Source organism: Diceros bicornis, chromosome 7 (assembly GCF_020826845.1).
Source record: "Diceros bicornis minor isolate mBicDic1 chromosome 7, mDicBic1.mat.cur, whole genome shotgun sequence".
NCBI lineage: Eukaryota > Metazoa > Chordata > Mammalia > Perissodactyla > Rhinocerotidae > Diceros > Diceros bicornis.
In genome coordinates, this window is record NC_080746.1 from 9,405,902 (window position 1) to 9,433,593 (window position 27,692).

At 54.3% G+C, this 27,692-nt stretch overlaps 1 protein-coding gene across 2 annotated transcripts in view; it reads left to right on the forward strand.

Annotated features, from left to right (window-relative positions):
• KIRREL3 (kirre like nephrin family adhesion molecule 3) overlaps positions 1–27,692 on the forward strand; it is a 529,519-nt gene that overhangs the window by 469,864 nt on the left and 31,963 nt on the right. For both annotated transcript variants that reach the window (XM_058544827.1, XM_058544829.1), the window contains exons 5-6: positions 17,889–18,046; positions 26,845–26,995. In XM_058544827.1, the coding sequence (XP_058400810.1) occupies positions 17,889–18,046; positions 26,845–26,995 (309 nt within the window). The remainder of the gene's footprint in view (positions 1–17,888; positions 18,047–26,844; positions 26,996–27,692) is intronic.

Below are 27,692 nucleotides of genomic sequence, written 5' to 3' on the forward strand. Positions count from 1 at the left end.
CTGGTCCCCCAGTGGAGCAGGAACCATGAGGTGGCCTTTAGCAGACTTGTGTGGCCTTGAATCAGCTCTCAGCAGGCCCTGCAGGAAGAGAGGGTGCTCCCGTTCCCCCCTTAGAGCGACGGGAGACGTGGGAAAGCACTCCCCTCCATCCACACAGCAAGCGGCTCCACACGAAGCCAGCGCCACCCCTTCCCTAGCCCTCACGTGTAATTCTGGCATCCGGGTAGAGCTGTGTTCACAAGCCTGCTCTCCTTCACTGTGCCTTCACGACCCTCTGACAGTATTTACTGTTATGCCCACTTTACAGATGTGGACACTGAGACTCAGAGAAGTGAAACTCGCCCAGTTCACAGAGCTAGAAAGCGGTGCCCCTGAGATTCAGATCACATCGTTGGGACTCCAGTTTCAGGATCATCTGAGGCCCTCCCTTCTCTCCACTCAGGATCCCTTTCCACCATGGGGAGGATGAAAGTCCAGACAGAGCCCCACTCATTCCCCAAGGGGACACCACGCTCTCCTCTCTAAATCGCCTCCCTGGGCAGGGGGGCTGTGACTTATTCAGCCCTCTGCACCCCCACTTCTTTAAGAGCAAGTGGCCCTCCCTGTCCAACCTCGGGCTCGGGAGAAAGCAGTGGGGTCTTCCTGTCTGACCTCAGGACTATTTGGGTTTTGCGCGGCCTCTTGGAGCCCCAGACTACCACGCAGCAGGAGCAGGTGACTAGGAGGCAGGACTATCCTTCAGGAGATGAGCGAGCAGGGAGAAGGAGGGAACAAGCGCTAACGGAGCCCTGTTCTGGGGACTGTACATGTGCCGCCTCAGAGAGTCAGCCGCTAACCCTTCCAGGGAAGAGTATTGTCCCTCCTGTTTTATGATGCAGACGCAGGCTCGGAGAGCTGATTAACTCGTCCAAGGCCACATGACTAGTAACTGGGAGGCCCCAGTTCGGTCCCGGGTCTGACTGCAAACACACACAGCATCCCTGGCCCCTGGCACGTGAATGAGGAATTCGAGCACCTGTAGAACGCAGGCCTGGACCGTCCGTTTCCGGGGACCTGCCTCAGGAGCAAGTCCAGGCTGAGCAAGGCTTCACGCAGAGAAAGCTCTGCCCACCTCTCCCAGTGGGTGTGTCCAGTGAATGCCAATTACATCTAATGGGAGTCTAAAATAAAAAGACTCAGAAAGGAAAGCTGCCTTGCCTCCCTCACACACAGACACAATGCATTCCAAAGTCAAATGCAAATGATGTTTTCAATTATACACTAGATTTGGATTATCCATGCCTCTGGCCACGAGCGTTAATGCCCATCACGGGGAGCTGACTGTGGCTTTAAGACACATCCAATACATCTCACCTCAAACCAGCACTGAGCACCTCCCCACATCCATCCCCAGAGCAGATGGCGGGCTGTTCCCGAGCAACACGTTAGCACGTGGACCAGTATATGCAGCACCTACACCCCCAGATTCCTGCAGAGTGACAGTGATGAGATCTGAGCTGAAACCCATATATTCTGACTCGGGCTGACCCCAGGACACTCACAGCAACTCGGTGCTGTCTCGTCTCTTTTTATAGAGTGTCCACTGTGCACAGAACACTTTCCACAGCAAGTCCATTGCTGATCAAAGGGAAAGGAAGCCTTGGAGGGGAGACAGCGAGAAGGGAGGTGGTTAAGGATCCAAGGGTCGCTCGGCCTAGCTGATGGGTCCCAAAGAAAGGGTGTTGAAGGCGGAGAGGGAGAAACAGAGAGTAAGAGGCTTGTCCCAGGTGTCAGGAAAGCCGGGGCACCAGCCGTCCAGGTCCCAAACTCAGTGATTCAAATGCCTATAGCCATCTCTGAAGCAGCAGTGCCCTTAGGAGCCCAAATCCCATCATCTCCCAAAATTGGCCTGTGAATCCAACAAGGGGTGTCAGCAGGGCCAAAGGGGACCTTCTGGAGCACAGTAGGTACTCAATACATTGAATGTTCATTAGTGCTTCCAGACCTGCCCCCTCTCAAAGGATCCCCATCTGGAAGCTTTGTTCCTGCTACCGGGCCCCCCTTCATGCAGGCAGCTCTTCTCGCCCTTCGCCCGCATATTCAGCGCTCATGTGAGCACCAGCTCTGTGCAAGCTCTCATCCGGGGCAGGAGAGACAGGAGGAGTATGACAGGGCCGCTCCCCTTGGGAAGTCACCCCAGCCAGGCTCCTCCATCCGGCCCTCGTGAGCCCCATGAGTGAACTCTGCAGGGGCAAAGGGGAGGCTCCCACCCAGATCCGCCCACAGCACTGGCTGAGGCCCCACGCTGGGCACCGGGCACTCGAGTGGACAAGGCTGGTCACCGCCCTGCAGATGCTCAGGCACAGTCTAGTGGAGGGCAGAGGAGGCATCTGAGCAAAGCCTGGGGCTCACACGGTATCCGCAAGTCGGAAGGGACAGCACAGCCATCCCAGGGAGACAGGGCAGCCCCTCCCGCCCACCTCCTATGGACGTGAGGGTAACAATGGGGCAAGAACCTGGCACCGTGGCTGCACCTAGTGGGTGTGTGTTCGGGGGGGGTGATGGAGAGGGCCCACGCTGCCCTCACGTGCCCCAGCCTCCCCAAGGCCAGCAGGAGTGCGGCGGCCAAAGGGAAGGGGATGAGAACCTCCTTCCCTGTCAGAAATATCTTTCAGGCTTGGAATAAAAGAGATGGATCTTCCAATCGAGGTCCAGGCCACACACTAGTGAGTGGGATTTCCCATTCCTGGGGGATGAGAGCACACCAAGGGTCCCATTAGGGTTTGTCTTCCCCACAGGGTGGAAGGGGCCAGACCGGGCCCAGAGTGTGGAGAGACTGGGAGCATGTGTGCGTCCAGAGCAGAAGGAGACCGGGAGTGCAGAGCTCGAGGTCTTTGTGTCAGAATCAGGGCTGGGGGACAGCTGGTCTGCTAGGCCACCACACTGGGGTGGGGACCCTTCACCCTGTGGCCGTGGGTACCCTGACCCTCACACCGCCCAGGCTGCCCAGTGCGTGTTGGGGAGTAATCAAGGGGAAAGGACCCTAGGCTTGACATCAGGAAGGGGAGATTAAAATCCTTGTTCTTCCACTGAAAAGCTCTGAGGCCTTTGACACCCAGCATTGATCCCTCATCACTGGAACAGCCCCTCCCACCCACCTCCCCGGGGTGTGGGGTAACTAGGCAATGGGGTGACTATGGGGAGAGAACCCAGCACAGAGGCTACCCCTAGCAGGTTTGTAATCATTGATGTTGTGAAGTGGAAAGTTAGTATAAACATTAGGAATCTCTGGGGAGCATCCTTTTCCACCCTAGACCAGTCCCCCCCATCCAGTTCCACATGCTGTCACAGCTTACCCACCCTGCATGGCATTCGGGCAGATCTCATAAGGTCACCCATGGCATTGTCACTATGAGACACCACGGCTCTTTCCACATTGCTTCCCTTACATTGCACATTCACATTTGACTCAAGCTGTCTTGACACTCTGCCTTAACCCAGGGGAGCAACCCGTACGTATACCAGGAGAGGAGGCGCGGGCCTTCACGGCGCACTCCATCTTAGCGCAGAGCCCGCCCGCTGCTCCGGCTGTGGAGCGCCTGCCACATCCCGGCCCTGATCAGATGTTCGCTCGTTCAGTCCTGCTCCACGCGAGGCCCTATTAGCTCCACTTTACAGATGAGGAAACTGAGGCTCAGGAAGGCTTAGAAACTTGTCCCAGGTCACCCTGTGAGGTGGCTCCCAGGTCTGTCTGAGAGCAAAGGCTGTGCTCCTTCCTCACCCCCTGACTGCTCCCCTGGAGCTGGAGGTGCAGGGATTGGGGGACCCCAAACACAGCCCCCTGCCGACACTAGCCAACAGTAGCTGAGTGCAGGACCAGAGTCAAGTGGAAAGTCTTTCCCTGCTCAGTGAATAAGGCCCAGAGCACATAGTAGGGCCAACATTTCCTCCTTGCCAAGTACCCCAGCTCTTCTCCTAAGGGGCGATATTCCAGCACTCTGGTGCCAAAACCACTCCCACCCCACCTCAATAGTGATGAGAAAAAGAGGGTGCGCTGGGAGAGATGCACCCCCCCCCATGAGCACCACCCCTGCAGCGGGACAGTGAAGTGCCGCCCGGATTTCCCTTTCCGCCTTCAGGACCGGAGGACAGAAGGGTGCATTCCCTTGGCTGCTGGAGTGGCAAGGAGGCCAACTCTCTGCTGAGTCCCCCTCCAGGGGATCACCTGCGGCCAAAGGGAAGAAGCCCACATCCAGTGACTGGTCCCCACAGGGTATGAGGCCAGCCCCTGCCCCGGAATGGGACAACCCTAAGGCATCCCAGCTCCACAGCTCCTGTAGGCTCTGCTGAGACCTTCACACACTGCCATCACCATTCAGATGGCCCTCTGCCCAGTCCTGCTTCCCTCACTCCCATCACAGGGTGGCCTGAGAGCCTCACGCTACACTTCCTCAGATCTCTGTCTCGGAGTCGGCTTGCAGGACCCAACCTGTGACAACCCGCACCGAGCCCGCCACAGGCTGGGTATGACCTGATTTCTCCTAGTGATGCCCTGAAGTTTCGAAGAGGCAACAGCCTTCTACGTCTTCCCTTGCAGCATCCTAAAAGACTGTAAAGCAAGAATATTCACGTATAAAATGTGCCCTCTCTATATAAAATGAAATGCAGTGCTCACCAATTTCTGAGGAGAAATGTAGTCTCTCTCCGTGAAAAATGAGGAAGACAGATTTCAAAAATATCTATAATGCTAAACTATAGATGAGCATTAAAACACGTTTTTATAATGAATTCTAAAAGTGTTGCCCTTTTTCAAATTCAGAGGCTTGTACTTTTTCAAAAAAAGACTCAGATCAGAAAAGAATTTGACTTTTTCCTCTTAGTATTCTGGCAAATAGTGGATTTGGTAGATTTGCAAAAGTTGAAAGGCACGTTAGTGGTTTTCTAGGATTCCCTGAAATGAATTTTGTGGCAAGAGACCTGGAGAGAGCATTTTGCCTTTTTCCTCTCTTGGTGCGCTGCCGTTTGGTTTTCGGTTGTGCGTTACAGGACGGTGTGTCGTCTCCCCTCACCCCTCTCTCTTTCCTGAGAGGTGACTCTCACCTCCCTGTCTCCGTCTCTTTTCTCCTCTGCCTGTCTCTCCCAGTTCATCCGTCCCTGCACTTCTCTCCCACTCTTGCTGTTCTGTCTCCCCTGGTCATCCTTTCTCTGCTTCACCAGCTACAATACGGAACATATGCACGTTGTCACAATGCAGAAAGCAGTGCTTCTCATCTCTCATTCTATAAGCCAGTTATTGGAATTTCTTATGTTTATTTTGTGAACCCCTTATCGTGGTGACCCCTTCTCCCGCGCCCCTCAATTCCTGTAAAGACTTCTGGCGCTCCAGGTGTTGGTAGGGAAGGCCTCTGCCGGCCTCGTTTCCCTCCTTAGTGAAAGCCAGAGTCCTCGGGGAGGCTGATCTGCCAGATGCGGAGCCCGTAGCAATACCAACAGCATCAGTTCTGCTTTCTATTTATGGGACCAACCAGCCACTCCCGAGTCCTGCCCGGCCGGCCTTTTGCGATCAGGACAGCCGCCTTGAAAGCTGTGAAAGCAGCAGATGGCACAGAGACGGAGTCTCGTCCGTGTGCAGCTGTACTGAGGTTAGGAGGGGGCCACTGGACTTGCATGGGCCTGAGCCAGAGTCCTCGTTCCCCCACGTGTGAGTTGTGAATAGGCTGTTCTATGCCTCAGTTTCCCCCTCTGTAAAATAAGGGCCCACAGCATAAGGTTACTGTGAGGTTTAAACCAGTAAATGGGAGCCCATGCTGCCACAATCGCTTCTCCTCAGACACAGCCATGCTGAGCCAGAGAAATCAAGTCAAGCTCAGAACTAGCTGCAGAGTTTTGCAAGACGCTACAAGGAAGGCACATGTGGTTATTCCTGCAAACACGCCCAAGAAGGGCTCTCGCATTGTCCTGTGCCGTGGCACAGGAGCTGAGCTGGAAAAAGGAGCAAGTCCCTTCCTCAGCAGGACAGCCCACGTCCCGTGGCCTGAGGGGGCTGCCCACACCCTCTGCTTCTCTTCCCCGACTCCGTACAGTCCGCAGGTTCCCCCACCACGCTGTTCCTTGGGCTGCTGCTCTCACAAGCTGCCCTTTCCCTGCTGGTTTCTCCCTCTGGCCATCAAAGGGGGCTGCCTCCAGCCCTCCCACACTTGCTTTCCTCACACCAGTCACACACACTCGCATGGACACACACACACACACCCCAGGCTCTGTTTGCGGGGAGCCTGCTGTGTGTCTCCCTCCCCCTCCCATCACTCTCCCCCCCACCGCTCTGCATACATCCTGTGACTTATTTGTCTGCTCAGTATTAATGAAACATCCGTCTCCTCGCAAACAGCTCCTCACTGATGAGATGGCTCAAACCCTCTTTCAGGGTTTAATCGGAAATAAACCAAATGCTCACTTTCCTAATTTGAGGGAGAAAACAAGCGACTTTGTTTGACTTGGTCCCTACCACATCTGTCTCCCTTGCCTTCGTCCCACCACCCCAGCCCCCTCCTCCCTAGAGGGCCCCTGCCCATCCTATCTCCTTTCCGTGGTGCCTTTGACCTCTGACCTCCCCCTCGTCACTGTGGTGCTGACCATGACATCCAGGGAGACTGAGGCTAGGGCACAGAACAAGAGATTGAAACAAGCTGTTTCACGTGTAATATGCTGCTCTCTCCTTGCATGTGGAGTTAGGTATTGAACAGACAGTCATCCTACGAGCTAACATGTGCTGAGTTCTTACTGTGGTGCCGAGCTCCAGACGAGAACTCGTATTAACTCACTATCAGCACGACAGCCCTGTGAAATAGACGCTACAATATCCACAGCGTAGAGGTTATCCAGCATGAGGAATTAAATAATTTGCCCACAATCACGCCACCAGGAGCCAAGCCAGGCACTCTGCCTCTCTTCTTGTCCCCTGCACAAAGGGAGAAGTGGGCTTCCCCAGCATCCTGAACCTTTGCTGGTCACTGGCGTCAGGCCGCCCGTCCTAGAGAGACCTCCAAGATCAGCTGGTCCAGGGTTCCCACTGGTTGGGGCCAGGGCCAGAGCTGCGACTCAGCCACTAGCCCTCTTTCTTCCTGTCCTTCTGCCCCCAACCCCTGTGCTATTGTGACACAGAATAGATGGGATGACATTTCCTGGAAAAATCCCATTTGCATCCTGTCCCAAGTCTTCTTTATGTAGACCTAATGAGAGGGTCTGAAGAGGGGGGAAAGACACATATCAATTCAATTACATGCAGGTAATTAACACATATATAGGGTTGCCAGATAAAATACAGGATGCCCAGGTAAATTTGAATTTCAGATAAACATGCTTATACTGAAAATTGTTTGTTGTTTATCTGAAATTCTAATTTACCTGGGCGTCCTTTACTTTTATTGACTAAATCTGGCAACCCTGCACATGTCCCAGCTCTGCTTCTTACTGGCTGTGTTACACTGTGCAAATAACTTACCCCCTTTGTGCCTCTGTTTCATCTCTAAAACATGCAGAGTAACTGTATCTACCTTACATGGGGCTGTTGTGAGGATTAAATGATGATTTTTAAAGTACTGGAAGAGTTCTGGAAGGATTGTAAGCCCTATATCAATGTTAGCTATTATTCATATTATTATTATTATTATTGTTTTCTTATTACTACGTCCAAGGTCATATGCTCGGTGGTGGGAAAATGCAAAGAGACACAGAGACTCCTGCTCTGGATCTGTAGGGCACCTGAAGGAGGTCCACAATCCGTGTAATATGGACCGTGTGAGTGCCGGTGTAAAAGGTACAAGCATGGTGTAAGGGAGCAGGAGCAAGTCTGCTTCCAACTCGGGGGATCAGGCAAGGCACCAGCCAGCAAATACTTATGAAGTGCTCACTATGGGCCACTGGACCGAGTGCTGGCATAGAAAGAAGAACATGGCAAGGACCAGCCCTCAAGAGCTCAAGGCTAGTGGGGCGGCCAACAGCAATGGCTCTGAGGGCCCCATGAGCTCGTGGAGGTGGCACATGGTCTTACGGCAGTGCAGAGGCTGGACCAGGGAGGGGCGGGGACTGAGACTGAGAGAGGGCTTTCTGGAGGAGGTGATGGTCTTAAAGAATGACCAAGAGTTAACAAGGCAAAGGTAGCCTTTGGGCTGATGGAAGAGAGGATGGGATTCCCATGGGTTAAAACACAGGGTAAGTACATTCCCGGCGGATAGCACTTCACAAGCCAAAGCATGTAGTCCTAAAGGGCAGGCCGTCCTTGCAGAAAGGTGAACAGACCATGCAACTAAGGCCTGGGAAAAGGAACTGGAGAGATAAGGCCGAACTGTAGAGAACCTTAAATGCCCTCCAGGCTGAGGAATTGGTTTTTAACCTGGAGGAGCGGGGAGCCAATCAACGTTGTGAGTAGCAGAGACTGAGCTTGTGGGAGAGTCACCCGGCCATAATGGAGGTAGGGGAATTGGAGTGGATGGAGAGTTGATGCTGTGGCCCAGTTCTGAGATTACTGCAGGAGCCCAGAGCATAGGGCAGTCATATAGGAGCAGTCCAGACAGTAGGCTACTAACTGAGTGTATCAGTTAGCTTTTGCTGTGTAATAAACCACCCCAAACATACTGACCCTGTGAGGGATTTGGCTGAGCTAGCTGAGATGGCTCATCTGCCCCACATGGGGTTGGCTGGGCTCACACGTACCTGTGCAGCCCACTAGCAATAATAGCCTCACTCTCATGCACACGGAATGTGGGGAGCCTGGACAGGGGAGAAGCCAAGTCAGGCAGGGCAGCACGGATGACCCCTGAGGGGCATCAGGGTCCCCACCCAGAGCCTGCTGAGGACAGGGCAGCAGAAAAGGAGAGTCCTCTACTCTCCCAAGGAGACAGAGCACCAGGCTTCTGAGCCCCGGCACCCTGCTATCGTCCTTCAGGGGAATGACCCCAGTCTGCGTGGAGAACCAGTAACATACCACATCCATACAACACTGGACCGTTTATACAGTGTTTTCCCACATTGCAGCTACACGGCACATCTGGTTTTATTATATTCCCTATTTTACAAATGAGGAAACTGAGGCACAGAGAAGCTAACCAACTTGCCCAGGGCCACAAGTTAGTAAATATAGGACCCAGGATTTGAACCCCAGCTGCCTGACCTTCAGGTTAGCCAAGCAAAGGGAATGGGACAATTGGGAAAGAGTGACTTATTCCAGGAATTGCAAGTGATTCTTATCCACAAGAAGAATTTGAGTTAAAAAGTGATGAAAAATGAGGCTGGAGAGGTTGGCAGGAGCCAAGAAGTTCAGACTTTCTATCTAGATGGCAGGGAGGGACCTTTGAAAGATTTTAAACAAAGGAATGCTAGATATTCAGCAAACAGAGAGTGAGTGAATGACCGAGTGGGTGGATGAATGACCAGACTTTTGTAAAGATCACTCGAGGACAGTGTGGAGGATGTGTTAGGTATCACAATCCAAACAAGAGATGATGAGGGCCCGTGCCGGGGAGACTGTTGGGAATAGAAAGGGAGAGACAAATCTGAGAGCTATTTCAAAGAATTAACCAGGCTGGTGAGCAAGGCGGGATGAAGGAGAGTCGAGTTCAGAAAGACGTGCAGAGTGTGGTCCTTTGTGATTGGACGGTGCTGCAATTCCCCAAAATAGCGAATAGGCGTGTTTGGGGTTTATCAGCACAGATGCTGGTTGCGTCCCCGGGGAAAGTGAGGGGCTTTTCCAAGGATAATGTGTGGAATGAATGTGCCAGGCAGGAACAAACACTGGGGAGGACCAACGGTTAACCGTGGGAAGAAGACAGAAAGTAACAGCCAGAGAGGACGGGAGAAACCAGAAGAGGATCCTAGAGGGCAGCTTAGGATCTCTCTACCCCCCACCTGGTCTCATTTTCTTCTTGGTACTTATCAACACCCAACCTTGTATTACGTATTTCCTCCTGTATTGTCTGTCTCTCCCACTAGAATGAAAACTCTACTAGGGTAGGAGCTTTGTATCCCCAGTTCTCAGAACAGGGCCTGGCACACAGCGGGTGCTCCATATAAATTTTCTGAATGAATGCGGAGCCAGCACTGGGAAGCAGGTCCATAAAAACGGGCACATCCCCCGTCCTGTCTTTACATTCTGCGGTTCTGCATTTTGGCCAGTAGGTGGCGCATCCAGTGAGTGAGGAAACCGGAGGCTGGGATTACAACCGCCCCAAACCCGACAACAGGGCAGTTCACAAAAGTCAGCAATGAACGAATCTAAACGGCAAACATCATTCTTCCACTCCCTTAGCAGACGTCTCTCAAGCACCAACTGCGAACCAGGCTCATGTTTCCTCGAGTCCTCTGAAGTCAGGTTGGGGAGGGGGGTGCAGAGTCTGAATGCCCCTGGCATAGGGTGAGCCTGTCCCTACATGGGACAAATGATCAGGATGAGGGCAGGAGGGTTGACGGAAACGGCTGTGAAGGGCTGCTGCAGCTTCAGGGCGGGTCTGTGAGCTGCTCTGACTCTAGCGGAGCATATTCTAGGGTCAAACAATTCTGGGTCCAAATTCCAACTCTCCCACTTACTTGCTGTGTTATCTTAGCTAAGGAATTTGCCCTCTCTGAGCCTCGGTTTCCTAATCGATAAAATGGAGATCCTAATAGTACCTGCCTTGAAGGAAATTGAGAATAAAACAAGAGGCCCTTGGCACAGCACCTTGCATGTAGCAAGAATATTATTCTTAAATAATTTTTAAAAGTTAAGTATTATTCTTAAATATTGGACATAACCAATATTTGTATAGCCTTTACAAAGTTGTCTTGGCATTTGTCATATAGTTAAGGTAATCCTCATAATAACCCTGCAGATATATTTATTACCCACTTCCCAGATAAGAGGGCACAAGTTGTCCCATTATGTAACTTGCCCACAATCGTACAGCTTGTAAAGTCATGGACTCAAGCCAAGTGTGGCTCAGCAAACATACCTGGGATATCCACTGTGTGGCATGTACTATGCCAGGTGACAGGGATCAAGGGTGGATGAGGTTGTAGTCTAGGGGAGAGACAACATGTGCAGGTCATTTCCATAGGACAGGTTAGCTGTTGAGACAGAAGGATGTTGGGCTGCTGTGGGGTCAAAAACAAAAGTCATTTGGCTCAACTGGGAGATTCCAGAAGGACCTCGTGGACTGGTAACCCCTTAGCTGCGTCTTGAAGGCTAGGTAAGAGTGAGCCAGGAGAAGAAGGGGAAAGAGAACTCCACATTCCAAGTTAAAGACATGCCATATGCAAAGGAACCTGTTAGGCAACAAGAGCGCTCACTTCAACCCCATTATGCGGTGAGCAGTATGCACCCTTCGCTAACCTGCCCCAGGAAGTCGCAGAGGGAGCCAACGAAGGGACGAAGGGCCCCCCGTGTGCTCGCGTTGTCCGGTGAGGCTTCCCTTGGAAGCACTCATCAGTTTGTGATTGTTCCTAGGGGCGCTCTAGAGCAGTGCTCCTCAAACATCGACGTACATACAAATTTTCTGGGGTCTTTCTTCAGCGCCACTCCTGGCTCAGGCGGTCCTGAGGCGGGGCACAAGCGGCTGCGTTTCTAACAAGCTCCCAGGTGATGCGGACACTGCAGGTCCATCCCGGGCACACACTCTGAGTACCAAAGGTCTCAAACAGGCTCCAAGAGGGCAGGCTGTGTCTGGTTTTAGTGAACGACAATGCGCTCAGACTGGAGCATGGAAGAGGCTGAGGGAGAGAAATGGAAGGAGAAAGGTTGGAGGGAAGACAGGAATGCTGGCTGCGCAGGACTGCGGCTGGGGCCGCTGGAGGAAGGAAGACTTTGAAGGTGTGAGACGTGCTGATCAGGACAAGCCCAGAGGCCCCTGGGTGTCCGCCCTCCAGTCCAGGCAGCTCTCACACTCCCAGCATGAACTCAGCCCTCTCCCCACCCCTGCCTGAGTCCCTGGGTCCTGAGGCTGAACACTGATGCCTGAACGACAGCAAGCCTCCACCCACTCCTGCAGCCCCGTGTCTTTAACCTGCCACCACGCTTAGCCTCAGCCTTCTCCCCAGCCTGTGATCCAGACAAATTGGACTGGGGTCCCTCCTCCACCAAGAAAGCAGCTGAGAACCACCCCACCCCCACCACCAAGCCCTCCCAGCCCAGGCATCCCCTTTCCAGAAATGGCAGGAAGGAGCCCGTCGACCAATGTCACACCATAGAGAGTTTCTACACAGCTGTCCCAGCAAGGGCAAGGAGGCTCCTCCTCTTTGCCCACCCCCCCAAACACTCACTCATCCGCCGCCCCGAACTCTACTCACCCCTCCCACACACACACACGCAGTATAAAAAGTCACACAGTATAAAAAGTGCTGACCTCGGCAGCAAATGCCCATGACAGATCCCTCACCCAGGGGTCTTTCATTTATTCATTCAACAAACATTGACTGAGCACCTGCCGTGTGCAGGCACTGATCTAGACACGGTAATATTGCAGGGACCACAACAGACAGGTCTTTCTTGTTGTCAGGGAGCCTCTTTCTAGAAAGGAGAGACAGACAACAAATGAACCCAGTGATGCAGAAAACAAAGTGAGGTGCTGTCATAGAGAGGAACTGAGGGGCTGTTATATAGGGTGGCCAGGCCTTGCTGAGGACGTGACATTTAAGCTGTGCCTCATTAACGGGAAGAAGCCAGCAGGACAGGGATACAGAAAAGAGCATTCCAGACAGAAAGAAGGGCGAGGTTCAGGGCCACTGCCAGGAATGAGCTTGGCTTGTTGGGCCAACAGGAAGGATGTAAGCGTGCCACAGGCGGGGAGGAGTGGGGGGGGGGGGAACTCAGGACCCAGAGGCAGCCCGGGCCTGAGGTGCAGGCGCTTGTAGGCAACGGAGGGGAGTTCAAACCATGGTTCAAACCATGTTCTAGACAGAGCATGGAGCCCCTGGAGGGTCTGAAGCAGAGCAGTGACATCATTGGATTCGTTTTTATTTATCTTTGTGTGTGTGTGAGGAAGATCAGCCCTGTGCTAACATCTGCCAATCCTCCTCTTTTTTTGCTGAGGAAGACTGGCCCTGAGCTAACATCCACGCCCATCTTCCTCCACTTTATATGGGACGCCGCCACAGCATGGCTTGCCAAGCAGTGCGTCAGTGCGCGCCCGGAATCCAAACCGGCGAACCCCGGGCCGCCGCAGCCGAGCGCGCGCACTTAACCGCTTGCGCCACCGGGCCGGCCCCTGGATTCATTTTTAAACAGACCACTCGTCAGCTTTGTGGAGAACGCACTGTGCATGAGTTGAACCCAGTCCTGCCCTGCAAAGGGCTTAGTATCTTCGAGGTGCTTCATCATGCTGCTGGGAGCAGGAGGATGGCCCAGCTGACCTCCGCACCTCTCCAGCTGCCCCTGGGCACTGTAACCTTCCGTGTCGGTGCTGCTGACCTGTGTCGGCAGACGTGCCCCTATCCGCCATCCGTGGAGAGCACCCATCTGAGCTGACGGAGCATCTGAGGAATCCTGGAAGCCCAGCCAGGGACCCACTTGGGTGACCAGGCGGACACTGGAGGAGGCCCCCACAGTGTGGCCCACAGCCTGGCACCAAAAGCATTTTCCCAGCCTGTTCAGGCGAGGTTGGCCAACCCCGCACACCAAGACCAGTGAATCAAGTGAGCTTGATGCCATGTAGTCGCTGGGCACAGAGGCAGCGAGTGAGTAGACCAGCAGCTCTGGAGTGGGGAGGAAGCCCTATGACCCCAGCTCCACTTTGCCCTCTGTCCAGCTGATGTCCTGTGGGAAGGACAGACAGTCACCCCTAGCATATGCTCTAGTCCAGAAGTCCAGGGCCTTCTGATCATGGGAGTGCTTCTTAGAGACAGCTACAGGGCTGGGTAGTGGTTCCATACAACGTTTAGCTGCAGAATCGCTGGTTTCCACAAAACGGTATAAAGAAGCCTAGTACCTAAAACAGGTGAAAGCTTTACCTCCCTGGTGGAGCAGGATGCGCTTCCCAAGCCCGCTGCCATCCTTCACCCTCACTCACTGGTAGCTTTGGGCAGCGCTTGTGCTCTCTGGCCTCAGTTTACTTCTCTGTCAGTGCAGGACTGGACTGTGCCTCCCTGCCCCACCTCTCCACACGAGCCCGTGGCCTTGGCCGCAGAGCTCGGAGGAAGTCCTCAGGGGCTCCCTCCCACACAGGGAGAGAGCGGGTGCCGCACATCACCCACCCATGTGTGTGACAGTCTGCAGGGCTAGTGGTGGGGAGGGGCAGAGCAAGGAGGGAGCCCGCCACTGCCTGCCCGAATCCTGGATGACACGAGAGTGGACCGCACACGGCCGCCACCCCTGCAACTGTGGATAATTCACATGATCTGTCCCTTCATGAGCGGTGCCCGAGGAGCAGCCGTCCTGGTTCTCACTCACGCCAGCCCGTCTGAGGCCAGCTATGTCCTCCTGGGGCTGGCGTCCAGCTCTGGGGACCAGCTCTGCCTGGGAGCCTCTCAGGTCTCCCCAGGCCTCAGTCACCGAACAGTTAATGCATTTTTCCTGACTGACAACAAGCACAACAGCAAAACAGTCAACTATTTTTATCTCCAGATTAATCACAAAGGCTCGAGCTTCCACCTTCCCTGTGATTAAGAATTAGGAGACCAAGCTCTATGGTGATTCAGGATAATAACAATCCTGTGAGAGGGGTGGATGAATAATGCATCTCCAGGCTCAGGCCACTCCAGACTTTCTCCCCTCCCGGCCGCCCTAGCCTGGGCCTGGGCTGAATGTGGAGGTAATGAGTCGCCCCCCTTCTATGGGAGCTACAGCTGCCAAGAGCGACTGTTGATTTCTATTCAGCCCACCGGCCCCCAAACATCCTCCTCCCTCATCCACCCCCGCCCCGCACACCCTGGCCCACCCGCACCCTCCTACCCCATCTGGTGTGCACCGAGGCGGAGGCCAATCAATAATGCATAGCTACGCGAATAACCGGCACGATAACCACTTATTTGGGAAGATGTAATCAGGACCCATTCTGCGGGTGGCTGTCTGTGTGTGTGAATGTGTGTGCACCTGGGTACGCACGCAGCACAGTCGCACACCCCCTCCCCTCATCTGCGCTCCCTCTAATCCAATATTCTAAAACATAGCACTAGAGAAGCAAGGAGGAAGGGCTCGGCCCCCACCGTGTGCAGTGTTTGGAAAGGCCTCCTCCGTCTCCACTGTGATCACAGCACGTCGCAGCAAAGGCCCAGAGACGATTGGTTCTTAAACTTGGTCACACACTGGAACCTTCTGGAGAGCTTTAAAGACTCCAGATCTCAGGGACCACCTCCAGAAGCTTGAGTTGGTCAGGGTGTGACCAGGCAGCAGGATTTTTAGAACCTCTCCCAGAAGGTGGTAACATGCAGCCCAGGTCGAGAACCACTGTCTCAGACCCAACAAATGCCAGTGCCGGAGGAACTTTCCAGATCCCCTGTTGTAATTTCACATTTTATATCTGAGGAAATAAAACTGGGAGAAAGGACTGCCTTCAGGCTTCACCCTCTAACTGAGCCCTCTCCACAATACTGCACCCCTGGCTCATCACTGGGGAGGCACGGAGACAAGGATTTGTTGTTGTCAGTGCCATCGAGTGGATTCCGACTCCTGGTGCCCCTGTGGACAGCAGAGCATAACCCTGCCCGATCTTCTCACTCCATCCTCTCACCTTCCGGCGCTATATCAGATGATGCTCTGCTGTTCACAGGGCTTTCATGGCCAATTTTTTCAGAAGTGGGTGGATAGACTCTTCTTCCTAACAAGACAAGGGTGGCCAGGTATTTATTCTATTCCTGAAGCTTCGAATGGTTCTTTCCAATTCTCCTGGCCCTCAGCAACCTCAGCCAGAGCACCTCCATCCTGGGCACCTCGTGGAGAAAACGCCGCAGAAGGAAGTGGGCGGGAGCCCCCACTTCAGCCCTCCCTGCTGGAGGGGCCTGGCCCACTGCAAGCAGATAAAATTCCCCTCAGCAGCAGCTGTCACCCCCACCCGCCATGTATGGAAAGCCCTCATTAGCCTCCCTTTTGCTCTCTGGCCACACCCGCACCAAGGAGGTCTCTGGCACTAATGAGGGGGTATAGGGTGGGGGAGTTGTCTTTATTGGCCAGTCCACACCCACCATCTGCCTGTGCCCAGGCCCCCTGGGGAGGCAGGGCAGGGTTGAATGAGGCCAACTTCCTCCCCAGGCCAGGAGAGAGTGGAGTGCTGGAGCTGGATAGCATCTTGGAAGCCTGAGGGTTTGTTTTTCCTCAGGAAATAGACTCTTGGAGGTTGGCACTCACTCGTTGTAGCTCTGAACCAGGCCTCCTCGAGGCAGGGAAGGGAGGGGGCAGAGCTGCTAGCTGAAGGTACTTACCTGGCCCCAGAGTCTCCTGGAGTTTCCTGAGCCTCCTGAACCTCCTGGAATTCCCTGAGGGGCCTGGGTGCACAGGAGAGTGGCACACGGCGGGAGGCCCCGGGAAGTGGAGGGGAGCCTGGCTGTGGGAGTGAGTCCTGGGGAGAGGGCATGCTAGAAGCGGAGCCTCCTGGGGCAGGACTGACCTGGAGCTCTCGAGCTACTGCGTCTGTCTTCCCCGAGCCCACAAATGCAGAAGCTTGCACAAGGCCTGGGTGGAAGGATGGACTTTCTCTGGCAACTGGGCAAAGAAGGACCTTTGTGCCAGGACCCCAACTTGTCACCTGATTACCCCTTCATCCATTCACGGAGCAAACATGCACCTCAGACCTCCAGAACTGACTGACCCAGCCCCTCCCTGGGGGAGGAAGACCAGGGATTCTTCAGGTGGTCTCCAGGGAGCCCTGGCCCCTCTGTGGTTTGTCCAAGGAGGAGAGGCAGGGAGCAGCAGAGGCCTGAGACCCTAGATGTGTCCACAATCACAAACATCAGAAGAGGCTCTGTGACCTTAGGCCTGCCACTTAACTTCTCTGGGCCTCTTCTCCACACAATGGTCATCTGCCACTAGAATTGCCCATCCTACATCCCATGGTCATCGTGGGGATCAAAGGGGTGCCTCTATTGGGGTTAGCAAACGTTTATGGAGCTTCCACCAGGCACCAGGCTGGGCACTGTGGGAGTCAAGTTCCATGCCGTGGCCGTCCCTCTCCTCCCCCTCCCCCATCTCTCAGCGGGAACCACGATCTCAGGCCGGCTACTACAAAGTGTAGTGGAGGTGGAAGGACCCAGACAGGAGGCATGCATTCTGACTTTGGGATGAGGGGCTGGCGGCGCCCTGGAAGAATAAAGTGCTAAGGAGACGCCGGGTTGCACAGCCCTCTGAAACCTTGTCTCAGCCTTGAAAGGTTGCCCATCACTTGTCCCCTTGGAGGGAAGGGGCCAGCCTGAGCTCCACGTGTCAGGGGACCTGGCATCCAGCCCTGGCTCTGCCTCTCAATCGCTACGTGACCTTGAGCCAGACACTTAATCCTGCTGAGCCTCGGTTTCCAGGTCTGTGTAATTGGGATAATAATACTGTTTACCTCACAAGATTGTTGTGAGGATTAAATCAGACAACAAATATGACCAGGCTTTGTTTTAAAAAAAAAAAAAGTTAAAAAGAAAGAAATACCGATATTATCTCGGCAGCAAGCTTTGCTTCCCAATCTGTGAAGCGAGGCTACTGATGCCTGCCCTGTCCCCTCACAGGCTCGTCGAGAGCGGCGGATGAGAGGATGACACGAACATCCTCTGCAAATAGACACGCAATGCATATGTCAGGGATTATTGCTGTTGTTGCTATTATTGTTATTGTACAAGGGGATTACACATTTTATTAAAGTGTGATAATTATTATTTGCCATCGGCTCCATAAAATCCACCCAGCCCAGCGTGCCAGCCCTGCTGAAGAGGAGGGTGCCCTCAGCCTGACCTCTCCACCCCTCTCCCTGCAGTGCCACCTGACGATCCCGTCATCCTGGGGGGGCCAGTGATCAGCCTGCGGGCGGGAGACCCCCTCAACCTCACCTGCCATGCAGACAACGCCAAGCCTGCAGCCTCCATCATCTGGCTACGGAAGGGAGAGGTCATCAACGGGGCCACCTACTCCAAGGTAAGGCCTGGGGGCGGGGGGCATGGGGAGGGGGCCAGCTCTCCGGTCTCTCTAGTGTATGTCTCTCTGTCGCTTTTCATTTCTCACTCTGTCTCTCTGTCTCTCTCTTTCTCTCTCTCACTCTGTGTCACTTTCTGTCTCATGCTATGGTTCTATTTATCTGATCTTTTCTCTCAGACTGTAACTGTCTCTCTTCTTCTCTCTCTCTTTCCTGCGGTAATTGCTGGGCGTGGTGAGGACTCTAAGAACAGAGGAGAAGACACAGGGGCAGAAGAGGCCTAGGGTTGCCAGATAAAATACAGGATGCCCAGTTAAATTTGAATTTCAGATTAACAACAAATAACATTTTAGTAGAAATATGCCCAAATATTGCATGGGGCATACCTATGGGTCAAACTTATACTAAAATATTACTCATTGTTTATGTGAAATTCAAATTTAACTAAGTGTCCTGCATTTTTATTTGCTAAATCTAGCCATCTTTCCAGGGCTGCCAGCTAAGGCCATTTAGGTTCTTCCTTGCCCGGGGTGCCAGGCTCAGGGGACAGAGAGGGCTGAAATCCAGCCCATAATCCCTTACCAAGGCCTGCGCCCCACTGTACCTACCCACAGGGGCGCTTTTCTCTAATTCACACTGTGTACCCTGAGCTGGAAGTGCCCTGAACTGGCCCCTGCCTTAGTCATGTTTCTTATTTTCTGTATTTTACTATGTTTCGACATCTCAAGGCCTTGAAGACAAGGAGGGACTGCCCCTCCTAGGGTTAGCTAGAGACAGCAAACACCATGCTGAGAACACACTTTGGATATGCAAACCAAACAATCCTAGGTCCTGACCCTCCCACCTCCTTTCATCCTGCAGTCCCAGACATATCCTCCTGCCCTAAATCACTCTGGGGACAGGTACTGGATAACGAGAGACCTCCCCTATAGCCTAGATCCTGCCCAAATTATTCAGACTATCCAATCTAAGCACATTCAGCTGCTTACCCTGCCTTCATTCATTCTTTCCCACAAAAACCACACTAAAGGCTAGCACTCATGCTTTCCCTCGCTCCCTCTGCCTCCTGACAGACCCTGGTGCATCCTCGTGTGGCCCTTCCTCTTTGGAACTGTAGCAAACCACCTCTTCAATGGCAGTCATCACCTGATCTGTTGGCCTCACTATACCTGAATAAAAACAAAATCCCAGGTAGATTTTAAAACAGCCCCACCGAACTCCACTCAAGGAGACTGTGAATAGAGTCCCAGACAGGGTGTATGTACCACAGAGCCTTTAAAGATGAATGGGACCTTGGAGGATGGCAAGTCCAACTCTTTTGATCTACAGATGGAAAACCAAGGCCTGATAAGGGAAGTGACAGCCCTTCTCAGCTGATGAGTGGGCAGGAACTGTGGTATCATGATGCCCAGGGCCCTGCTCCTCCCTATGCTCCCCTCAGGACAGCCTCAGACAGATGGGCAGCTGCTCAGAGGTTATATCAGGACCCAGGGCAAGCCAGCATCCCCGGGCTCTGGTGCTGGAGGCCCAGACCTCCAGAACCCTGGTTCTCCTCTCCTGGGGGCCCTCCTTGGCCTCAGAGAGTGGGGAGGTGTACGGCCTGCTCCCCACACCCACCCCACCACTGGCTCTTCTTCCTGGGTCCTGGAAAAACAAGCAAGTCTTTCACCACCACTGGAGGATATGAGGCAGGACTGTCCCTTCCCTGAGGGTGTGTCCTTCCTGTCTAAAGCTGACCGCCTGCCAAGGAGTCAGCCCCAGGGCTGCTGATCAAGGCCTGGGCCCTGGCCCCCACCCAGAGCCTGGTGTCAGAACCCAGGACAAATACCTTCCCCTGGGGGCAAGTCTATCCAGGGAGAAGCTGCCAATTGAAAGATAAATCCCTCACTCATGTCCTGGGCTGGAGCCACCCTGTTGTGTTATGAAATACAAAAATATGACACAGTAAATGTGTCATCCCCACAAGGATGAAAGAAGGAAAAGGGTGTTTCTTCCAGGCTGAGCATCTGTCCAGTCCCTCCCTGAAGTAGGGCCAGCCTGGCCCCTGCCAAGGCTTATTTCCCACAGGTGAAGAGAAAGATCAGTCACCCTGCTGGACATGTCCAGGGGCCACCTTTCCCCCAGCATGTTGTCCTCGTCCACGTGCGGAAGGCCCCTCAGAGAGCCTGGCACACGGCTGCTACAGCCCAGAGCAGGGCGGCCACGCTCCACCCTCTCCCCCAGACCTGTTCCACTCCCTGCCGCCTGTGAGGGGATGCAGCACCGGGCAGCGAGGGGCCTGCCTCCCAGTCCCCGCTCTGTGTAACCTCAGGAAAGTCGTTCCCTGGACCTCAGTTTCCTCGTCTATAAAACAAAGGGGTTGGATTAGACAGTCTGTCTTAGTCTGCTCGAGCTGCCATCACAAAATACTACCCACCGGTGGCTTAAACAGCAGACGTTTCTCAGTCCTGGAGGCCAGAAGTCCAAGATCAAGGTGCTAGAAGGCTTGGTTTCTGGTGTCACCTCTCTTCCTGGCTTGCAGACCGGCAACCTTCTCCCTGTGTCCTCTGTGTGTGCAGAGAGAGAGACTGTGATCTCTGGTGCCTCTTCCTCTTCTTATAAGGACACCAGTCCTGTTGCCTTAATTACCTCCTGAAAGGCCCCTCTTCCAAATACAGTCACATCGGGGGTCAGGGCTTCACCAAATGAATTCTGGGGGACAGAATTCAGTCCATGAGATGTGCAGACCAGCTCTGACAAGCCATAAACCTATCACCTGGAGCACTCGGAGGAGGGTGGATGATCCAGCAGTGCTCCCATGAGCCCCCTCCCTCCCCAGGACTGTGAGGACCATTAACCGAGGCACTTCTCCCCGAAGGCAGAGCAGCCCCAGACAGGCTTTGCATGCGGAGGGGCCGGGAGACAAGAGCAGCTGACAGACAGAGACAGAGACAGAGAGAGGAAGGGAGCGTACACAAGTGCACACACAGTCCAGTGGGGTCCAAGGTCTACAGAAAAGACCCCGCAGGGCAGCCCTGACAGCCCTCCGGTCTGAAGTCCTCAGCCGTTGTCACATGGGGGGTAGTTAAGCACATGGGCCTGGGAGCTGAGTGGCTTCAGTTTGAATCCAGGTTCTGCCCCCTTCTAGCTCTGTGACCGCGGGCAAGCTCCCTAACCTTGCTGTGCCTCAGTGTCACCATCTATACAATGGGAGCCACAGCAGCACCTGCCTCAAACAATCAACAAGAGGAGGGCCTGGCAGAGAGAGCTCGCAATAAGCATGGCTCTTAGGCTCACTGCCTGTCCCTCACTTAATCCTCACAGGCCCCAGGGTCTACCTTGCCATCCACATGACCTAGATGAGAATGTCAGTGTCACAGTGGAGCAGGCCCTGTGGTCCTAGAGACCTGGGCTCAAACCTGAGCTCCATCAGATATTATGGTGACTTAATCTCTCTGCCTCAGTTTCCCCAGCTGCAAAACAGGATGATAATAACCACGGACACCTGTTAGGATTGCTCTGAGACTTAAAAGGAATTATGCATTGAGACCATTGTGTAATGGGGTGCAGGCCTCATAAATGTTAGCTGGTATTATAGGGTCCCTCCTCCCAGAGCCCTGCCTCTCCCACCCCAGGTCTCCCTCCCCAGAGGTCACACAGCAGCCCTGGCTTTGTAGAATATTCTTTCTGCTGTTCCACTGTGTGGCCAGCAGGGGCAGGATGAGCTGGTGGGACAGAGGACAGCCTAGGCCCCTTCCCCGGGGAGAACCAGGAAGCGCAAGGACCTCTGGCCTGTCACCCAGCACAGGCTGGTAGTGCCTCTTCTTAAACACCCTTTCACCAGAGCCCTCATGGCCAACGTGCTTGGTGAGCGCCTGGGGCTCCCAGCCGGTGTCTGGCTTCAGAAGCCTGGGAGCCAGTGGCAAGGCCTCTCTCCAAGTCCTCTCTTCCTGGACATCCAGCCTCGGACCGTCTTCTCTGGGCCTGGCACCAGAATGGAGGCCACAGGGGATTCGTTTGGAAAGCCAGCAAATACACAAACCAGGGCAGGCAGGACAGGTTGTGGAAGAGGAGGGAAGACAGTGTGGGCTAAGCCCAAAGAGAAATCTTCCCTGTGAGCCAGCTCCCTGCTCCCACTGCTACTTCCCCAGCAGCTACCAGGTAGAGGATGAGGCCTTGACCCTGGTGCAGGGCACAGACAGGAGGGTTGCTTGGTCTTAGGATGCACAGTCATGTACATATCTACCTTGAAGCCCCCGACCCTCCAGCCTTACTTCGCTGCTTCCTCCATCTTCAAGCTGCTGCCTGCCCAAGGTGCTGCCCACCCGCCCACCCACCACCAGGACCATGGGCCTCATTAGGGCTCCTGCTAAGAGGAGCTCTGAACAACACCCCTCAGGGCCCTCACTAGGGCCCAGCCCCCTTCATGGGCCCCCTCCACTGTGTACTCTCTCCCCACCAGTCACCCCAGCACCTCCCCATCCCATCTGTCTATCTTAGGGGCCTAAAGTCTCTATTCAGTGTGGCAGCCACCACTCATCCTGGCGTTCATTGTGAAAGGCATCCCCTCTAGTCCCAGGGCACAAGACTGGTGGTCCCTGAGGACGCAGGGTCTGGGGCAAAGGGCACTGTGCAGTTCTCCCCCTTCCCTTATATCCCTTATGCAAGCCATGTGACGACAGGCACTGATGGATTCCCCAGGCAGCTACAAAAAGGGGAAGCAGAGAGACGATTAAAAAAAAGGACACAGCAGGTGGGGGAGGGGAGTGAGGAGGGGAAAAGAGAGAGGAGGCCTTGTTGCCAGGCAATCAGTCCTCACTGAAGGCCTTTCCAAACTGTTTGCATATCAATAAGCATCCCTTATTTAGCACCAGGGTTGGGGCACCCACCCACTGCATTCTCTCCAAACCTCCATCCTCCCTCCCCTGTGGTCCCTGGAGTAGGCATCACCAGGCCTCCTATCTCTTGGGGCTCAGCCTGGCTCTCCACTGCCCAATTGAGGCCCTGGGGACTTTGGAAAGAGCAGAGCAGCCACTGCTGCCCACGCTGGACAATTGAACACAGAATGTGTTCTGTCCCTAGCCAGCCCAGGCCACGGCCGATTGAATACCAAGTATGTGCCATCATGGGGCAGGCGGGGTGGGGATGGGGGGGTGCAATGCTGGGCACACAGACGGAAAGCAGCACTGGGACAGGCAGGGTTTAGAGAAGAGCCTCAGGCCTCACACATCCCCTGGGACGGTCAGGAAAGCTCCCTGGAAGCAGTCAGTGGACAGAGGCCCAGGGACATGCACACAGGCAGAGGAATGGCAGTCCGCTCACAAAGGCTTCTCCTCAGGCACACTCACTCCTGTGCACGTGTGGCATATATGCCCTGCCCCTGCTCATACCTGCACACACAGATGGGCTGGGTCCTAGGGGACCCGTAGGAGCTACCATCAGGGTCACATGGGCCGCCTGAGCAACTCAGAGGCTGGGATCTGGCAGCAGACTAGTGCCCACCAGGCTAGAGGAAGGGGTGCCCCAGGCCTGGAAGATGGTGGCCCCAGAGATGAGTGACTCACCATTAATAATCCACTTACCTCCCTGAGCTGATTTGCATGCTAATGAAGTTTTCTGAAGCAGAAAATCGGGGGCTAGGGCCCACAGTGTGTCCCCAGGGCCAAGTTGAGTGAGGGGAAGACAGAGAGAAGGAACTGGGAAGGGAAGGGAAATGGGGCTGTGACAAGAATTAGCAAATGATGGTTTGACCTGGCTGGTACCCTCAAGGCCACAAAGTCCAAAGTCTTCATTTGCAAATGAGAAAAGGGGAGATTTATAAGAGAGGAATGAAGGATAAGAAAAGACAAAGAAGAAAGAAGTTAGAGGATAAGGAAGGAATGAGGAAAGGAGAAAAACTAGGTGAGAGACGCTGAAGCCAAGCGCTGGCCAAGGCCCAGCTCTTCCTGCTGCGGGATCCACCTCCCTCCCCAGGAACATCCCAGGCCTACCTGCAGACCCGGCTGCGGGCCAGGGGAGGTGCTCAGGGCCCCATGGGGAGCCGGGCCCAGGCGCTCGCCTTCCCCGTGCTCTCCCCATTGCTTAATGAACACAGCTCCCTTTTCTCTAATTAGGTGGAACAAACAACTTGAACCAGAATTTTTATTTCCCAGAGAAGCACCTGCCTGGACACAGTAAATACGTCATTAATCACCATTCGGAGGCGGAGAGCGCCCTGGGTGCAGGGGGAGGGAAGCAGCCAGAGGGCCTCATTAGGAGCTCGGGCCTCCGCACCCCTCCCGCCAGCACCCAGACGGCCTGCACCCTCCACCACCCAGAGCTGATCAGTTGGGGGTTCCTGGCAGAGTCAAACTTATGTAAAGGTCCCTTGTTAGCTCCACAGGAAAGTCAAGAAACGGAGATGGAGAAGAACAATACCAACCTCCCCCCTCCTTCCACCCTACCTCGAGGTCTTATTTTCATCCAGGAAATTGTTCTTATTATCGCTTGGCTATTTATAGACGTATGAGTTCTGCTGAAGAGCCCGGAGCCAACGCCTGTTACTGTGGTGCATCCTCAGCTCTTGCTCAGGCTGGGCTTGGGGCTCACACACTACCCCCACCACCACCACTGGTTTAGCGCCCTGGCCCCGAAGCCGATCTGAAGCCCCTCACACCACTGGTGCTGGAACTGACCACATCACTCTCCCTCAGCCTCTCTCCGAGGACCCCTCTGCCCAGGGCTGAGGCCACCACCCGAAGTCCCAGGAAAGAACGTGCTATGAGGCCTCAAGCCACGGGAGGCTGCCTAGGCCCTGGCAGTTACAGAACATACAGGAGAAGCCGTCACGGACTCTGCCTGCTCTGTGGATCCCTCTGGCATCTCCGAGTCTGGCTTTGTCTAAAGCCAGACGCACTGCTCTAGACAGAGGCTCAGGTCCTGTTCTCCCAGTGCTGGAGACCACCAGCTTTGTCCCACGTTGAGAAGGATGGCACTGAACTGTGGACCCAGAGAGCAGGTTCCAGCAGCTCCACGTCGCTGCTCCCAGTGACCTGGGAGGCTACATAAGCGCTCCAGCTGTTCCCACCTTTAAGCAGAGATCACACTGAACACCTTCCAGCTCTCAGGGAACTGTACTGGTAGGGTGGTGGGCTCAGGGGTCACCACTCTCAAGTGCAAACCCCGGCCCTGCCCAGCGAGTTCCTGACTCACTCTGAACTCAGTCTTCTCTTCTGCTAAATAGAGATAATGCACCCCTCCTTCCAGGGTCTGGTGAGAATTAGAGACCATGCCGTTGTTATTTTAAGGGAGGTTTTGAGGAAGTAGAGTCTATTCATCTATTCCCTGGCTCCAATCACGGCAAAATAATTTGCACCCTGCACCCCTTCCCTGGATGGGGTTAAGTCCCTCCCTGGGGTGTAATGAACAAGTCCAATCGCGACCCAGACATGGCCCTCCTACCCAACACAGCTCCCCAGCACCTACCGTTGGTGGGTCGTTGGTGAGCTTGGGGTGCAGGGCACCAAACTAGTGCGGAGGTGGACGGAAAGGGGTGCAGTGGAGGGAAGGGGGGAGCAGTGATGGAGAATAGCCACCATCAGGAGTGACCTCGTGGTCCCGTGGAAACAAAGGAATGGAAGACGGGAGACCAAAGGCTTTAGGACTTGGCATTAGTTTCCTAGGTCTGCCGTAACAAAGTACCACAACTAGTACTAAAACAACCGAAATTTATTGTCTCACAGTTCTGAAGGCCGAAAGTCTGAAATCAAGGTGTCGGCAGGGCCACGCTCCCTCCAAAGGCTCCGGGAAGAACCTTTCCTCACCTCTTCCAGCTCCTGGTGGCTCCTGACTTTCCTCGGCTTGCGGCAGCATCACGCCAGTCTCTGCCTCGACCCTCATATGGCCTTCTTCCTGTGTCTCTCTGGTCTTCTCCTCTTCTTATAAAGACACCAGTGTCATTGGATTGAGGGCCCACTCTAAATCCAGGATGATCTTGTCTCGAGATAATTAACTAATAACTAATTGCTTAACTATCTGTGAAGACCATATTTCCAAATAAGGTCACATTCTGAGGTTCTGATTGGATGTGGATTTGGGGGGACACTATTCAGCCCACTACAGGACCTTCTTACTTACTTCACCCCCAACTTGAAGTAGGAGTTTGGTCAAGCTCCACGGCCTTTCTTGATCACACCTGTCTTCTCGTCTGTCAAATGGAGGATAATGGCATCTGTCCTGCCCGTGGCTTGTCCTGACAAGCCCAGGAATGAGGTCAGGAAGTGAAATGATTTGAAAAGTTGAAAAGGTTTATATAAAGTAACAAAATAGTCAGTGTGCATTGATTCTGAACACATCCCCACCCCTGCCCTGCTTTACCCCCATGCCCCAAACCACACCGCCTTCTACAGATGTCTTCACTGCCTCAGGGGCCACAGCACAGCCCATTGCACCCATCTCAGTGCTTCCTGCAGACCCAGAGACTCCCCCAGACCAGAGGCAGATAGATGCTCATTCATTTCTACATAGGACCTGCAGCCTGGTTTCTGTTGGGCACAGCCAGGTTTCTTTTATGCTTTGGGGTATGCAAGCCCAGGCTGATTTTCACACACGATGGAAAACTTTCTAGGTCCTTTGTCTTTCCCCAGCCCAGCATTCAGCCAGGCCAAGGAGCAAGGGTAACCCCCCAGCTCTGTGCAGAGACTGGCACCCCTGGGTGTCCTGAGCCGACCTGCCTCCATCTGCAGGGCTCCCTCCTCCTCTCTGAGGCTGGGGCCTGTCCTCCCCTACCTGCCCAGGCCATCCCAGCCAAGTGACATGGGGTCTTCTCTCCCTGCCCCCCCAGACCCTGCTTCGTGATGGCAAGCGTGAGAGCATCGTGAGTACCCTCTTCATCTCCCCCGGGGACGTGGAGAATGGGCAGAGTATCGTGTGCCGAGCCACCAACAAAGCCATCCCCGGAGGGAAGGAGACCTCAGTCACCATCGACATCCAGCGTGAGTACTGACCCGGCCTGGCCCGGGGGCGGGGAGCCACCTGGCCCCCTGCCCGGAGCACAGCTTGGGGGAAGGGGCCAGCACTGGACAACCAGCTCACCAGAGCCACACCCTAGCTTCTTCCTGTGGGACAGGAAACGGGCAGACAGCTCTGCGGACAGGCCGAGTTTGTGTTTATGGACCAGCTTGTCCTTCTCATTGTCACGAAAAGTAAAAACATCACAGATGAGGGTCCTTTGCAAATGACATGTTCAAATCATATTTCCATACCTATGTGAGGTGGAACTTCCACATCAGAAAATGTCGTGGTCTGCTCGGGGCCCTGCTGGCCTAGCCAGGTGACCCCACACCTCCCTTGGAGAGGAAGCCAGAGCAGAGATGCTGGGAGCTGAATGGCGTCTGTGGCTCCGGAGTTGGGGAGCAGCACCATGCCTGATCACGGGTGTAAAGGGGCCCCTCTCATGGCAGGTCGGTCAAGGAGAGAAGAAGAGGAAGAGTAGCTATTCAGTCAGCCCATGCTTTGCAGGTGTTAGCTCATTTCATCTGCACAAGAACTGTTTGGAGTAGGTATGGCTGTGATCCCTATCTGGGGAAACAGAGGCACTCAAAGGTCGATTAGCTTGCCCAAGGCCATGTAAGTTTCGAATGTAGGCAGCCCCGCTTTCCACACTGGTCACCCCTCTTCTGCACCTCCACA